The 15,859-nt window shown below is 52.4% G+C and overlaps 5 protein-coding genes across 5 annotated transcripts; 2 read left to right on the top strand and 3 right to left on the bottom strand.

Annotated features, from left to right (window-relative positions):
* Positions 1-184: 184 nt before the first annotated feature.
* Positions 185-1,186, bottom strand: BO86DRAFT_374444 (putative glycosyl transferase family 8 family; the record flags this gene model as incomplete). The annotated part of the gene is made up of 1 exon (XM_025670431.1): positions 185-1,186. One exon carries the CDS (start codon positions 1,184-1,186, stop codon positions 185-187), a length of 1,002 nt encoding a protein of 333 aa, XP_025533309.1.
* A 775-nt stretch (positions 1,187-1,961) lies between these two features.
* On the top strand, positions 1,962-3,317 carry BO86DRAFT_394216 (glycosyltransferase family 2 protein; the record flags this gene model as incomplete). Its single annotated transcript, XM_025673180.1, has 6 exons — positions 1,962-2,085; positions 2,139-2,274; positions 2,301-2,385; positions 2,440-2,754; positions 2,821-3,051; positions 3,129-3,317. The coding sequence occupies 6 exons, from the start codon at positions 1,962-1,964 to the stop codon at positions 3,315-3,317; spliced, it is 1,080 nt and encodes a 359-aa protein (XP_025533308.1).
* Positions 3,272-5,541, bottom strand: BO86DRAFT_424113 (flavin-containing monooxygenase; the record flags this gene model as incomplete). The annotated part of the gene is made up of 4 exons (XM_025675436.1): positions 3,272-3,867; positions 3,924-5,219; positions 5,286-5,329; positions 5,389-5,541. 4 exons carry the CDS (start codon positions 5,539-5,541, stop codon positions 3,645-3,647), a joined length of 1,716 nt encoding a protein of 571 aa, XP_025533307.1. The 3' UTR covers positions 3,272-3,644.
* Positions 5,542-5,813: 272 nt separating this feature from the next.
* Positions 5,814-7,268, top strand: BO86DRAFT_351148 (flavin-containing monooxygenase; the record flags this gene model as incomplete). Its single annotated transcript, XM_025669415.1, has 1 exon — positions 5,814-7,268. The coding sequence occupies one exon, from the start codon at positions 5,814-5,816 to the stop codon at positions 7,266-7,268; it is 1,455 nt and encodes a 484-aa protein (XP_025533306.1).
* Positions 7,269-7,483: 215 nt separating this feature from the next.
* Positions 7,484-15,738, bottom strand: BO86DRAFT_424102 (type I polyketide synthase; the record flags this gene model as incomplete). Its single annotated transcript, XM_025675435.1, has 15 exons — positions 7,484-8,383; positions 8,469-8,940; positions 8,994-9,334; positions 9,392-9,466; positions 9,532-9,813; positions 9,872-10,738; positions 10,797-10,822; positions 10,882-10,978; positions 11,059-13,214; positions 13,275-13,721; positions 13,778-14,222; positions 14,279-14,391; positions 14,446-14,569; positions 14,628-15,141; positions 15,209-15,738. 15 exons carry the CDS (start codon positions 15,736-15,738, stop codon positions 7,484-7,486), a joined length of 7,389 nt encoding a protein of 2,462 aa, XP_025533305.1.
* Between the last annotated feature and the right edge of the window lie 121 nt (positions 15,739-15,859).

Below are 15,859 nucleotides of genomic sequence, written 5' to 3'. Positions count from 1 at the left end.
GTCATTCCACCGGAAATATGTATGCAGTAGGTATTGGATTAGTTGAAAACATCTTCGTAAAAGCGGCGACAATACCTTAACCGGATCTGTTCTTTGTTCTACTGCACTTTTGCTTCTTCAAGAATAAACAGTATAATTGACACTTGAGGATACACGCAGATAAATGCTTCCTTACAGCTGCTGCTCACCCATCTCTCCCCGAATAAAACCCAATCATCCGCCAGTACCACGAATGAAAAAAGTCCAACGTCTCCAGATGAAGCGGTGCCCACCACTTCTCATGCAACACAGCATAGCCCGCCCAGATATCGTCCGGCCACGGCCACTGCACATTCCACGACAGATCCAGTTGCGTCCAGGGCATCGGACCATCAGCTGCAAAGACGACGTTCACGAGACTCTGGTCCGCGATGCTACTCTCAAAACTCTCTGGCACCGCCAGCATGGCGGCGAAATAGTCAAAGATCTCGAGCGACGGCTGCAGCATCAGAAAGCCCACGTTCAGAGTCTCCCAATCATAGAAATCCTCTGGCACGTGTGCTGGGCGCGCTGTATGATTGAGTCGCAGCTGTGGAAGACCAGCTAGCACATAGGACTTCGGTAACGGCAGGACCCTCTCACCCACATGCACCGACGTGGACAAGGGAGCCTTCGGCTGGATCTCTGGAAGGTCCCAGACCGCGTCGATGGACCGAGTCAACACAGAATCCGCGTCGAGAAGCAGGATGCGGTCGTACTGCACCATCTGCCACAGCCGTAGGCGCGTGAGAACGTGCGCCCATCGCGCATCCTTGAACCGCGTCCAGTCGGCTCTCAGTTCCGGCAGCTCGACCACCCGTGCACCGTCGCGTCGCAGGCAGTCGCGCTTGCTCTCGTCCACCCCTTCGTGGACGAAGACCACGAAGTCCAGGTTGCGCCTGGTGCGTGTTGCCGAGGCATGGAGGATCTGGTAGGCGAGAATCCGGACAGCATCGAAGTAGGAATCACTTGAATTCTTGTATCTGGAGAACCAAAAGTCCTCGAATTCCGTTGGGGGGCTCAGATAGGCGGCGTAGATGCTTCTCTGCGTCGGCGAAGCAGCTTGGTTATGGTTGGCACGCTGCCAGGGAAGGATTCCGGACGACCACCATGATGAAAGAAGGAGGATGCCGACCAGAAGGCTGGAGATACCCAAGAGCTGTTTCATGATGGTGAATTCTGGCTTGAGAAGCGACTTTTCTTCGCTTACAGATAATTGCGATGCTCCGGCGGAGTGCACTCTTCTTAGGAGGGTTGCGGGGATTGTGTCGAGATAATTCATAATGCTCATGCTTTGATGATCTATCAGAGCAGTCAGATCTGCGATCTGCATTGGATCATCTTGCATTCGAAACTCGCGTGTTGACGTCACACAGACAGAGTGGAAATTTGATTTTTGACCACAAATCGTCGTACTTCTGACACGTTCCCTGCATGGACCGCGATCGATGCGCTGCGAACTTCAATCGGACAACGATACCCGAGCCTAATAGGTCGAATGCCACAGAACTCTTTCCAAGGCCCCGACCTTTGCCTCGCATTTGACCGTCTCTCTACGGTCGAGTCAGCCTCTTGCGGGGATTGATGTGTCTCATTGTCTTTATGCAACGCACAGTCAGCTGGCCACATTGGCCCAGTCAGATTGACCAGTCATGAATACGAGACTGCATACGATCAGACACGGAGACCTCGGTATGAAAGTCACGATTTCACGGCTGGTTAAAAATTCACTTATCTGGTTCCTCCTCAACCCTCCAAACTGCCTGATTGCCGCATCCCCGAGCAATGCCATTGCATGGACAGAGTAGCACCCCGATTCGAGTGACTCCAGCCCGGCCTGATATTATTTGCTCCCGTCTGAAACAGAAGCGAAGGGTAACCACCAACCATCAGTGAATTCAGGGTCTAGCTTGCAGCCAGTGCTGCCTGTGGAAACATCCATCATGAGCTTTAAGGATGGTGCTGATCGCAAAGAGCTCGATCTCAGAAGCCGAACTCGGAAGCTATATCGGATTTTGAACTACAATTGGGCCATATTTCCTTGTACGGCGACAGTCTTCTTCCTGGGTGAGTCCGTTCTTGACCGTGTAGACCCCCTCCACTAACAGGAGTGCGATTAGGACTCTATAAGATCAGCATTTGGACAGGTGTCTACCATGAGGTCGTCGTACCTGACGCCCGGTGGACACCAGACTGCACCGTGCTCGCCATGATTCTGGGTCCATTCCTGCTGTTCCAGCTCCCGCCATACTACACGTTTGGGGATTATGCCTCCCCATAAGACCCTTCGCGTATGCCAAGGCACCCAAGAAGCGGCTCTTCCGAAGTCTGAAAGTATGCCTCGTCACTAAAGCGACGAATGTGCAGGTAGGCACCGATGCCAGAGACAATCAGAGCTACCAACTGATCGTGAAGTCACAGACCGTGATTCATACCGCCCAGCACTGGAATCGGCTCAGCAAGACGCGTCGCATCAGCTTCCATGTGGTCGTAGACTCAGTGCCGAACCCTTTCAAAGGCATACTGCCGGACTTTGTGGAGCTGTTGGAGGTACCGTATTCGTTTCGACCTGATCACGCAAGATACAAGGCGAGAGTTCTGGAATGGTGCCGAAGGCACTGGCAGTTGTCGGAGCAAGACTGGGTCTTGCATCTAGATGAAGAGACGGAGATCACCGAGGAGGTTTTGAGTGCGTGCGTGGACTTCATTGAGCGGGGCGCGGAGGATATTGGCATGGTAAGATCGCGCATGTACTTTTCTAAAACTTCGCTGTAGATATCTGGCTGAATCATCGCGTATCAGGGAACAATCTTTTACAACGCCCACAATCACTGGAGGGACCCGCTCCTGACCGTCGCCGAGGCCCTTCGGGTGGCAGAGGACTTTGGCCGGTTTCAGCTGCCGGTCCGGCTCTTGCAGCGCCCGTTGCTCGGATGGATGCACGGCAGCTTTATTTTGATCAATGGGCAAGCGGAGAATGCAGTCACCTGGGATACGGACTGCCTGGCCGAGGACTTTTGGTTTGCGTACCATGTGAGTCGATCAATTGTTCTTCTAAGCACGTGACTTCTTCGCTGGAGCTGATTAATGACACAATGTGGGATGGCAAGGCTGCGAAAAAAGGCTTCAAAACGGGCTGGATTCATGCCGTCGCGCGCGAACAGCCCCCGGAGAGACTGGCGGATCTCGTCCGGCAACGTCGGAGATGGTACAGCGGAATCATGTCCGTTCCAGACTGGAAGGTCAGACTGGCGTTGGCGATTCCAATGCTGGAGTCTTTTGTGCACTTGGGCTTGTAAGTGCTCGCCGGACATTGCAGTCTGATTGCTAACCAAGGATGACTTGATTCAGGACTATCTTTGTCGCTTCTGGGTGGAGGGTATCGCTATCGCATCATGCTTTTGTCTGGCTAACTTGGAATCTCGCTGTTCATCTTCATGGGCGCGTGGTGGGATGTGTGATACAGGATCTTGATTACCCTGGGGTCACAGTATCAGATCTGATATTGCATGTGTTTCTTGTTGTTGTGTTGGGGCCCGTGGTCGATCTGATCCAGTCCGTGGCTTTCTGTTTAGCTCTGGCTTGGCCAGACAGGGAGTTTGCGGTGATCAAAAAGTGCTGAGAATCTAGACTCTCATCGGTCTGAACCATATCGCCTCTCTGATAGCACCTTTCAGGACGAATTGCGTGCCGATGGGGATCAAACAAGCCATGATAATAAACACAATCCAGAGCGGGAACCTTGACCTTATTCGCAGAGGCTGACTAGGCCCCAGCTCTGTGTAAGTAACGGCCCAATCGTTCCAGTCTGGCGACATGCTGGTGTAATAATTGTAGACCTGGGAGAATCTGTAGGCAATCAGCAGAGAAAGAGAGTAGCCCATAGGGGAAGTTCCACGACTTACGGGTAAATCATCGAGTTCCATCCGTTTGGGTCAATGTACCAATTGGTGCAGCCGCCCGTGGCCCAAATAGAGTCTCTTGAAGCCAGCTGAACCTTCCTGGTCCACCGCATGCACGCTTCCTCCTTAACCTCCAGGGCTGCAACTTTACCTTTCAGTACAGGATCGGCAATTTGCAGGATATAATTGATGGAGTTCTCAATACCGGCGAGAACACTAGTGTGTCCAACCGAGGAATTCGGCCCGTAAACGAAGAAAAGATTGGGGAATTGGTCCATTGCAACACCTAGATACCCTTGTGGCCCTCCCCTTGCAGTCCAAAGGCCGTGGAGGTCGGCTTCATCTCTCCCCATGATGCGCATAGACGAGAGGAGATTTGCACCTGGGCTGTATCCTGTCGCTAGAATGAGTACATCAGTGGGCACTTTGACTTCCTGGTCGCCGTGATCCAATATCACAGAGGTGCGCTCGAACCGCTTAATAGGTAAATTGTGGAGGCGAAACCTCGGGTCATGCAGGCAGTCAAACCAGCCTGGATCGAGGATTAGTCTCTTACACCCAACCGCGTATCTTGGCGTGAGCATACTATGATACTCCTCGGGAGCCCTCTGGTTAAGATAACGTATTAGCCTCCGTTGTAGCCATCTTTGTAGCTTGCCTCCGTTAGGATGCGGCCGATAGAAAGTGAAGTGGAGCAGTTCGTAGATGCTGAAAAGCACGAAACGCGTCAACCGGGCGCCTAGTCTGCTCCGGGTGATCGCTGGCATGCATAGATTCCATAATCCCAACAGTTTACCTAAGTAAGGATCCGGCGTGACCCAGTGAGGCGAGCGGATGATTTGGGTGACAGATCCTGACCCGTTCGTTTTCGAGGGAAGCAACAGTTGCGGCACGAGCTGCGCGGCACTGCATCCCCCACCCACGACCGCGATGTCTTTGCCTATCAAAGGAATAGAGTCATCCCACTGCGCCGTATGCATTATCTCGCCCCGAAAAGTCTCCATGCCGGGGACCTCTCTCAACATCGACATGTCAGGAGTTCCGACCTTGCCGACTGCGCTGATGACGATTTTGGCCCTTACAGTGGTTCGCGCCTTGGGGGTGATAACCGTCGCTTGCCATACGTTTCGAGTGGCATCCCACGCCAACTCAGTGACGACGCTATTGAGTTGGATCCTATCTAGAAGATTGTACTGCTTGCAAATCGCACGCAGGTAGGTGTACATCTCCTTGCCAGTCGCCTTGGGGCCCGACCAATTTGCCTTGGGAGCGAAAGAGTAAGAGTAGAGTGGTGAGGGTCTAGCTAATCGGTTAAGCACTGGCGAATGGCAGCTTGAAGTGAGAGGTTTCTGAATTAAGACTCACGAGTCAGTAGCTACCCCTGGGTATCGGTGACTCCACCATGTCCCCTAATCTATGTCAACGTGATATTGAAACAAGCATTCAACGCCATGAACCGAGGACTTACACCGAATCCGTCCCTACCCTCAAATATCATGTATTGATCAAAGTTCAATTTGCGTTGCAGTTGACACGCACATCCGATGCCGGATATTCCAGCTCCGATGATAATCACCGGATAGTAAAGGCCATCATCAGGACCATTGCTGATGTCAGGCATCGCGGTTTGCGAGAACAGAACACTTGCTGCAAGGATAGGATACTAGAAACGAGCCCGGAGTCGATTGAGAAGGGAAATTGCGGTATTTATCGTCGGGCTCATGGAGAGGCCTTCAATGATCTGCAGGGCGAAGCAAGGGGGCGGGGAAAATAGGTTCAGCCCCTGTCAGGGCTTGGAGCAATTCATTTCGTCGCTGGGATGATAAAGGCGATGTGAAGGCGTCATGAAAGCTTTTTCCTTTCATCCCAGAAGTCATAGTGACTCATGGCACAATGCAGAAGCACGAATGCAGATCTGACTGGGACATCGTCATTGTTGGGGCTGGCTTGGCCGGCATTAACATGGCTTATCGGGTACAACACGAGCTGCCTCATTGTCGATACGTTGTTATCGAAAGCAAGAGCACTGTAGGCGGCACCTGGGACACGTTTCATTATCCTGGCCTCCGCGCAGATTCCGACATCTATACTTACTCGTATCCTTGGTTTCCATGGAATCAGAAGACTAAGCACCCCGATCGGGAATCAATCTCACGATACTTGGCGGCCGCTGCCAGCAGTTTTGAGCTTGGGAATCATATTCTTTTCAATCACAAACTATATTCGGCACATTGGTCAAGCGCCTTGCGCCAGTGGGAGCTGGTATGCCACCACCACGGAGCAACGGTCTCCGCTGTGGTACTTCACACGAAATTTGTCATTTTCTGCACTGGTATCTTTGACCACAACGAGGCCCGACTAGTTGAAATCCCAGGGTTGAGTGTATTTGCAGGCCCAGTGGTACATCCCCAGTTCTGGCCAGACGACTTGAACTATTCGGGTAAACATATCCTACTGATTGGTAGCGGAGCAACGGCCATGACTTTACTCCCGGAGCTTGCCCAAACTGCTGCATCGGTGACGCTCGTTCAGAGAAGTCCAGGTTACCTCCTTACTCTCCCCGAGAGACGGCATCGGAAGAACGGAAGTTGGCACTGGGTCCATCAGCTCAAATGGGTTCTTTGGATGATCGTCCTCAAGCAATTCTTCCAGATCTGTCACTGGTTCCCGAGACTGACAAAGCGAATATGTGTTTTTTGGGCCCGATGGCAGCTTCCAGCCCATGTACCCGTCGACCCTCATTTTATCCCCGCATATGACCCGTGGGAGCAACGACCCAATGTCTGTTTCGGATGGGATATGTTCCGAGCGTTGGAAAGTGGCCGAGCGGTGATAGAGACAGGCCACATCGCCAATGTCGACCGACATGGTCTGAAGCTTCAGTCTGGAAAGTACCTGCCAGGGGACATCATTGTGACTGCTACGGGGCTAAAGCTTCAATTCGCAGGTGGGGTAGGGATCCTTGTGGATGGGATCGAGATCAATCTTGGCGGAAGGCTTGCTTGGAATGGCGTTATGATTCAAGATATCCCAAATGCGGGCTTTGTCACCGGGTATGCGCATACCTCGTGGACGTTGGGGGCGGACGTGCGAGCGCAACTGATCTGTCGCGTGATTCGGGAGATGGAGCAGAGCGGTGCGCCTGCTATGGTGCCTCGCTTCAGAGGGAACGTGCAGGCTATTGCCCAGCGGCCAATTTCTCTGAAGTCATCGTATATCTTGTCTCAAGAAAGTTGTCTCCCAAGAGTGGGTAGCGATGAGCCCTGGAAGGCGAGGAACACCTATCTGGCCGATTATTTCTTTGCAAGATACAGTCGAAGAGTCCTTAAAGGACTTGAGTGTCTATGAATTTGTAAAACTCGGATCGCATAACTGTTAGAATAAAGCTGCAAGTTGCGTGGAGGTTCAGTGAAACGAGTGAAGAAGGTAGATATTGGCTATTCCCTAATTTGGTAGGTGGTCATGTGCTCCAGGCTCCGCCGCCCCTCAGGCTCGTTTCCTCCCCCTCTTCAATTAATCCACAACCCACTTCTCAAAGACAGACAACAACAATCCATATTGTGCTACTTGCTTTCTTTCTCAACAGTCTCTGTGCCTTTACTCAGCGCAGCATACCTCTCTTTGAGTGTAGCCACACACACGCGACTGAGCCCACCAACGGTGCCCGCTTTCGAGATCTCTGTCAGACTGATCTCCATCCCGAGTTGCCTGCGAAACCAATTTCGAATTTCGATCGACATCAACGAGTCGATCGGGATAGTCGCCATATCTTCGCTCTCTCTTCCATCGCGAGACATATGAGCGTTGATCAAATTGCACAGCTCGGACATAATGCGTAATTCCGTGGCAGGATCATCTAGCAGATCTGGGTTACTCTGAATCTCGGAGAAGAACCCCTTCAGGTCCATTTTGTCTGTTTCAAGATCTCGTTCCACTTGCCCCTGCAGGTTCTCATAGGTGGAAAACCTGATATCCGGGCCCCACAAGGGTGTCACGCCTGGCGCCGAGAGGGGCTTCACGGCACTCGCCCCGACCATCATCACACCTGAGACCATCTTTGCGGGATCTGGTGGCGATCTGCCGGACAGAATGGCTACATGGAGTGCGTTCACAACATCTTCCTCACGAATGAGACGCGCTGCTGTCGACCGCGCACGGTTCAACGTGGCCTGGTGGTCCTGATGCATGCATCCAATGTCCTCCACGAGACCCAGATCTAGCACCGACGCGACGCGGCCTAGCTGCCGACGATACAGTACGAAGGCATCCAAGAAGGCGTTAGCCGCTGCATAGTTTGATTGCCCTACTGTGCCAACCACGCCGGCCAGAGAACTGAACAAGACAAAAAATTCGAGGCTTGATTCGTGCGCCTCTAATGCCCAATGAAGATTGTAGGTGCCATCGACCTTGGGTCTAATGGATTGCAGCCACTGACTATGCGTCATCTTAGCCAAGCTAACATCCTATATCGCTGCGTTAGCTGGGATACAAAGTAGAGGGGCGAGCCAAGGTTGCAGAATTGGGGCTCTGGAAGTGTACCTGAAGCACCATGGACAGTTGAATGACTCCTCCAATTGCCCGCCCGGCGGCCTTGGAAAGAGCTACCTTGACATCCTGTAGCCGCGCCACGTCTCCGGAAACCATCTCGACCATACAGCCCTGTCGGTCTAGTTCACGAGCGAATTGCTCATGATCCGCCCGCCGACCAGCTGACCGCGAGAGAAAGATCAGGTGTCGGGCTCCATTCTCGACGAGCCAATTCGCCACGGCGCGCCCAAGGCCACCCAGTCCACCGGCCAGCAAGTACGACTTGTTTTCCGATAGAGTCACAGGAATCTTGGCTGGACTTGTAGACAATCCGTCTCCCACTGTTGGCATTCTGATCACGATTTTGCCCATGTGCTTCCCACTTTGCATATACTTGAAAGCCTCAGCTATTTCGCTGGCTGCAAATAGTCGAGTCGGTCGGAGCGGTTGTACTTTATTGCCCTTGTACCACTCAACGAATTGCTCCATCAATCTAGGCATCTTGGATTAGTCAATCAGCTATCTTATCTTTGCAACGACTCTTACCGCTGTGACACACTAGGCTGTTCTGCCATGATGCTCAACATGTCGACACCAAAAAAGGACCTATTGCCGTTGAAAAGATCCATGCTCAAGCTTCCGCGCGCAAGAAAGTCTCGCTTCCCTAACTCGACCATTTTGCCAAACTTGGCAACACACTGCCACGATGCATGAAGCAGGCTTCCGGCCAGTGAGTTTAGAACCAAATCTACCCCTGCTCCAGCTGTTCTGCTCATGACCCCTTGACGAAAGGAATCGTCTCGAGAGGTGAAAATGTTCTGTGTGGGAATACCATACTCGGTATGCAGATATTCACGTTTTTCAGGCAACCCTGCAGTGGCATAGATCTATTAACATTGTCAGCGAGAGACCATAGGCGTGGAAAGTCGAGTCGGGGGCTATACGGTTGCGCCAATTTCCTGGCATATGTGAATGGCGGCCAAGCCCACACCCCCCGTGGCACAATGAATGAGAACAGTCTTTCGGAAATGTCAGTGTGTGTTACCGCAAAGCTTCCGACGCTCGAAACCAAATCTTTCCTTACCTGGCCTGGCTGTATTTGACCGACAGTTATCAAGGCGTAAAACGCTGTCGCGTATACCGCTGAGACCGTCGCCGCGTCCTCTAAAGACAGCCCTGGAGGAATCTTGGTACATTCGTGCTCCTGAAAGCGCGCCCGTGTTCGAAAAAGACCCTTACCACAGACCACCACTCGATCCCCAGCTTTGAACCGCGTGACCTTGTCGCCGACCTTACGCACCGTAGCACTTGCTTCAATTCCAAGCTCATTTGCTTCACCCATAACACCGAGAGCAACCATGAGATCCTGACTCCGTGTGCGATTAGCATTCAAAAAGGCTTCAAGCTATGGTGCAATCACCTACCCGAAAGTTCAGGCCAACGTAATGGACATCTATCTCAATCTCTGTGGGCTCGAGCAGCGGCTTTGCATCTGGTATAGCTACCCAATTTAGGCTATCAACAAGCCCATACCGTTTAACAGACAAGCAGCGTCCTGCCTTCAAGTCAGGGTCTTCTTCCAATTGACTTCTGAGCGTGTGCCAGTGAACTCGGCTAGTATAGACCTGGCCATTCTGAATCACATATTCGTCGTCTATCAGCGCCTCCTTCGGGACTCTCTGTCGTGTTCGGTGATATATGTCCACGATCGCTTTACACGTTTCGTCATTCAATGCATCAAGCTCAACAGTGACGATCTTCCCAACTATCTCCCTTCGCAAAGTTCGAGAAAACCCCAGGACAAGACCCAACCTAGGGTCCTGACAGGTGGTTTGCACACTGCGCGTTAGATGAATGAGCGGTACCTTGGAACTCATTGAGAATAAATCCTTCAGCTCCTCAAACTGCGTCTCGTTCATGTCATGCATCACGGGTGCATGCAGATCGAGGAGAGAGATGAGACATTCTGTATTCGCGGGTAGCGACTGCAGTGTGGCCCAATCTACGTGGTAACCCTGTTTCAAAAGTGTTTCCTCCAGCCTTTTCTCCCATGGAATAGTGCTTTCGGCGCTGACTGAGAGGAGTGTGACCTTTTGTGCCGGCACATACTCGGCGGGTCGACGGGAGATTATATTGGCACTCTGCTGATATGGGGGCTTGTGGTCTAGCGTCACGCACATTGCTCCAGTGAATCCCGCTTCCAGAAGCTCAGTGTGCCATCGCTCCGGCTTGACGTACGGAGCCTGGCGCCTTCCGTCGCTTTCACCATTCCACCAGTCAGGTAAAGTGCCCTTGAGATACTGTTAGCGTAATTGGACCACAAGCAATGTATGCGGGCATGTGACCTACCATGACGAAATCGATAAACAGGATGTCTGTTGTGGTCAGATCTAAGAGCCTTAAATAAACGCGAGATGGCACAGTCTTAACTCACCGGGACAGAGCTCTTGTAGTACAAGGAATCCTCCGGGAGCCAGGAGATTATAGACATTTCTCAATGCACCGCGGAGCGAAGGCGTGGCATGAATGACCTTTCATAATGGTGTCAGCAAGGATGAGTTATGCTACGTGCCGATACCTGAATTAGGTGAGAAGCGACGGCGGATCTTACATTAGAGATGATGATCAGGTCATATGAAGACGAGATAAATCCCTGCTGGAGAGGGTCCTGGGTGATGTCGAGTGTTTGGAACACGATATTCTCGTGCTCGCTAAACCTTTCTGCTGCAGCTGAAAAGAAGGCCGGTGATATGTCAGTGAAGGTGTAACTGGCCCAGGCTCTCTCCCCGCCTTTCGATCGCAGGGAACTCATCACATGTTCGCAGGTAGCCCCTGTGCCAGCGCCAATCTCGAGAACCCTGACCCGAGGGTTCCAGTGGCCGACCAGCGACATGAATGGCTTCCAGTCTGAGAGCGAGCTATTGAAGTCATACACATCTCGCAAGATATCCATGGACAAGACTTCCAGTGGAGCAACGTGGCCCTGTATAATTCGTCTTGCATTCTCAGATACCTGTCTCAAGACTTCTCCTAGTCTGTCAACACCTCGTCCTAGCAGCGCGAGTTGCTCTTGAATCTTGGCGACTCGACCATGTCTCTCCTCACTGGTCATGTCTTGCCAGCGAATCTGAAGAAAATTTTGGGTGGTTTGATTAACGAGCTGATCGTGTATTCTCATCAGCCATGACTGGTACTTTGCCAGATGTGTGGTCGCGGGTACTAAGCCTGCAATCTGGGATGTGGTTTCTAAAATGTAGAAACATGTGAGTTCTGCCATCAGCGACAAACCCCTTTCCTCGGTCTTGGGAGGCAGCCATTCTGCCGGCGAGATGAGGTCAAGGCATGGCGCCCATTCCACCTGAGACATGAGAGGAATTGGGCTCTCATTATCTGGCTCATCATTGGCGAGAGAAATACAAGTCGCTCCGTTGATTACCAATGCCGGTCCCCCTTTGCTAAGCATACTGACATTTCCGGACATGCTGGTCGAGGATAAGATGTTGCATGTATCAGTTTGAATCCACATATCTCCTTCAGTCTGCGTGATGCTAATCCGATCGATGAAGGCTGGGATAGCCAACGAGGTGGCGTGTCTTCGAATTCCATTGACCACAGCGACTGACAATAGTTGAAGGCAGTGATCAATTACCGTTGGATGTACCAGGTAATCGCCTTCATAGTCACTGCTGCTCTCAAGCACAGTTGCATTCGCCTGATGCTCTACCGGGTCGGCCGTTATGTCCTTCATTCGCTGGAAGCTTGTTCCATAATTGAGCCCCAGGCGAGCCAGAAATTGATACCAATCCGCCGGCTCTACTCCCCGCGTCCAACGGGGTTGTTTGCTGACTTTCGGTAGCGCTGTCGGAGCAATCGCTCGTATTTGACCATGGCAGTACTTGCTCCACTCGGTGCCGTCTAAGGCAAGAACCGTAAACTCAAACCACTCGGAGTCAGCAATATCGCTCAATCGTTCGGGCCTAAGAGACGTGAGGACCTCGGTGCCGCTTGTTTCCTGAAGGAAAAGTGGCTTCTTGAGGATCAAGTTTCGAATTTCATATCCTTCGCAGTGGCAATGCTGGCGAATGGCTTCCCCGACCATCGCCACATATGCAGCGCAAGGATATACGGTATCCCGGAACAGCTTATGATGCCCTAACCAGGTGGAATTGTGGATATGAAGCACATTACGCCACGAAGGCTCCATAGGGCTTGACTCGAGTACCCTGGATCCGAGAAGCTCGTGATGAGGAAACTCCCGCAGTCGCCAGTTCTCACTCAGCCGACTCTCGCTCCAGTGCCGCTCTGTATGTTGCCATGGGTACCGTGGCAGAGAGTCAACAACTTTTCCTGGGCCGTTGATGCGCAAAAGGTCAATCTCAGCCCCTCTGCCATAAGCCAGTCCTGCTGCGCGAAGGAGGGCATCCTCCGCACTGTGATCCCGTACCAAGGTTGGAATGTACCAATTCTGTCCCTTGGATTTGATCGAGTCAAATACCTGACGCAGCGGCCCCTGAAGCGCACTATGAGGCCCGACCTCGATGAAAAGCCGATCATGGTCGGGCTTGGTTCGGAGCATGGTCTTCATCGCTTTGTTGAACTCGACAGTCGAGATCAGGTTACGGCTCCAGTAGTCACTGTCGAGCCTACCGGAGTCCTGGATCACCTCATCAACCACAGTGGAATACATCGGTATCATGTGTGGGGCGACTGTTTCAATTTCGGGGGCAATAGCCGCAGCATAGTCCGCGGCCATGGGCTGCATCTTTGCTACTCAGTGGGTCAGTGATGGCCAATTGCAAAGGCTTTGCCATCGGAGGGGGTACCTACGAGAATGATAGGCCTTTTTAACCTTTAGCATCCGGCAGAATGCGTCTGGGTATGCAGTACGAATTGCGTCAATGGTCGCATTGACTGCTTGTGTGTCACCTGAGATCGTTATGCTTTGAGGACTGTTCTCACAGGCTATGACAGCACCCTCTACCAACCATGGCTCAACCTCGTTGCGTGCGAGGCCAATTGCAGCCATAGAACCATTGCTTACACCTTGGGTCAACCTTCCACGATGATAGGCAATCATTATCGCGCTGCGAAGCGAGAAAGCCCCGGCCGCGTAGGCTGCCGCAATCTCTCCGCTGGAATGTCCTATCACACTCGACACCTTAAAACCCCAATTTCTGAGCAGGTTGGCTATCGCAATCTGAATCGCAGTGCAAATAGGCTGAGAGAGACGTGAATCATGAATCTGTGATTGCGCCTCTGGTACTAACAAGGTGTCTGCGAGGGCATGAGTTGTAGTTTGGTCTTGGTCACTTCGTGGTTGATGTACATACCTGCTATCGACCATGACGGAGCAGGCTTTGCAGACCGCAACACTTCATCCATGTGCTCAACGTCGTTCTTGAAGTCTTTGCAATTTTCGAGCAACTCGCGAGCCATTCCAGCCCATTGTGCACCTTGGCCTGTGAAGACTAAGGTGACTTCGGGAGACGATGAAGCCTCCAGAGGGGATTCTTGCGGGCTAAACTCGATGTCGGAAGAGACAATCGCAAAGGTGCGGTACTTCAGATGCTCCCTTCTTACTCCAAGGGTGTAGGCAACATCATTCAGACCCAAGCTTGTGTTCGCCAAAAATCGCTCCAGACTCCCGGCGCGTTCGGAGAGAGCTTGCGCACTAGCTGCGGACAATACCAACAGCTTCTTTGTAGTTTCATGAGGCTGCTGGGCAACCAAAGCCTGAACTTCTCGACACGATATTGGCGCTGGTTCGAGAATGGCCTGTGATGATGGTCAGCATAGCATCGTGCGAGGTCTTGACCGACGAATGGCCTCACATGCGCATTGGCTCCCCCGATACCGAAGCAATTCACACTGGCCCGGAGTTCTTTATGCGCTGGCCATGGCATAGCATCGACTGGCACGACTAGCTTGCACTCCTCGAACGGTACTGCAAGGCATTTGTTAGTGACAACCAAAGACTATGTCGAAATGTGACGCCTACTATTCAGATTGGGAGAACTGAAGAAGATGTTCGGTGGGATGGTGCGATGTTTGAGCGCCAGAGCAGTCTTTATTATGCTCGTAATTCCCGATGCACCCTCTGAGTGGCCCATATTGGGTTTTACCTGCTTCCGAGTCAACCCCACGCTCTGTCATTGAATCTGTCAATTTTAAGTCACCCACCGAGCCGATAACGACGCCAGCTTCGCGAAATAGATCTCCAACCACCGATGTCTCCGCAGTATCTCCTGCGACTGTGCCCGTGCCATGGCACTCAAAGAATCCTGTATCTGTGATTCTCGAGATTTGTGCGCGCTTGTACGCTTCTTTGACAAGCGCCATCTGCGTGACTGAGCCGGGGGTAGTGATGCCTGGGGTCCGTCCATCGCAGTTGGTCGCTGTGGCGCGGATGACCGCGCGGATGGGGTCTCCATCGCGGATGGCATCAGCAAGACGCTTGATATACAGTGCATTCACTCCCTCAGCCCTACCGTAGCCGTCGGCTCCAGCGTCGAAGGTACGGCAAATACCGCTGGGCGATAGCACCAGGTTGTCTGACATCGTGGTGGTCATGGTCGGAGTCAGGATGAGGTTTGTGCCAGCCACAATCGCCGACTCGCAATCTCCCAATAATATCGCCTGGCAGGCTTCGTGCAGCGCTACCATGGACGACGAACACCCCGTCGCCAACGTCATGCTGAGGAATATCCAGTTAGCCACCGATGCGCAGGAGGACGTCCATGAGAGAGGCAGCTTGATCCTACCTCGGCCCTGTAAGGTCAAACTCATAGGAGATGCGATTGGAGAGCGCGAAGTTTCCTGTTCCGAGAACATGCAATCGGTCTATCCTCTGCGTGTCCTTGGACTGCAGGTCGTACCAATCCTCGCCGAATACACCGACAAAGCAGCCGATCTTCCTCCCTCGGCCACGCCACCCCACCTGTCCACTGGATTCCATGCACTCATAGATGACCTCGAGTAGGAGACGCTGTTGAGGGTCTAGTCGAGAGGCTTCAAATGGGGTCAGCGAGAAGAACTGGTGGTCAAAATAAGCTGGATCCTCAGGGAGAAAATATCCATCCTTCGTCCGCACCGAACCCGTTCGCGAGGGATGGTGGAAGGCATCAATGTTGTACCGGGACCCAGGTACCTGGCCGTGACCATTTTGCTTGTTGAGGAGGAAGTTCCAGAAATCCTCCGGCGTGTTGACGCCCCCTGGAAGACGCAGGGCCATGCCTACAATAGCCAGCGGCTCAGGGCCAGGCTCCTTTGATGGATGAGAGTCGTGACACATGGTTCCTGAAGCCATTTTGCATACATTCGAGTGCACTATGTTGTACGGGATGATGTGTTCTACCAAAGCTCGACCTCGGGCTTTGCATGTTTCATGGGGAATTGCATGTTTTTATTGTCTG

Source organism: Aspergillus japonicus, assembly GCF_003184785.1.
Source record: "Aspergillus japonicus CBS 114.51 unplaced genomic scaffold BO86scaffold_1, whole genome shotgun sequence".
Lineage (NCBI taxonomy): Eukaryota > Fungi > Ascomycota > Eurotiomycetes > Eurotiales > Aspergillaceae > Aspergillus > Aspergillus japonicus.
The sequence above is the reverse complement of the archived record's forward strand: the minus strand, read 5'-3'. Positions and strand labels throughout refer to the sequence as shown.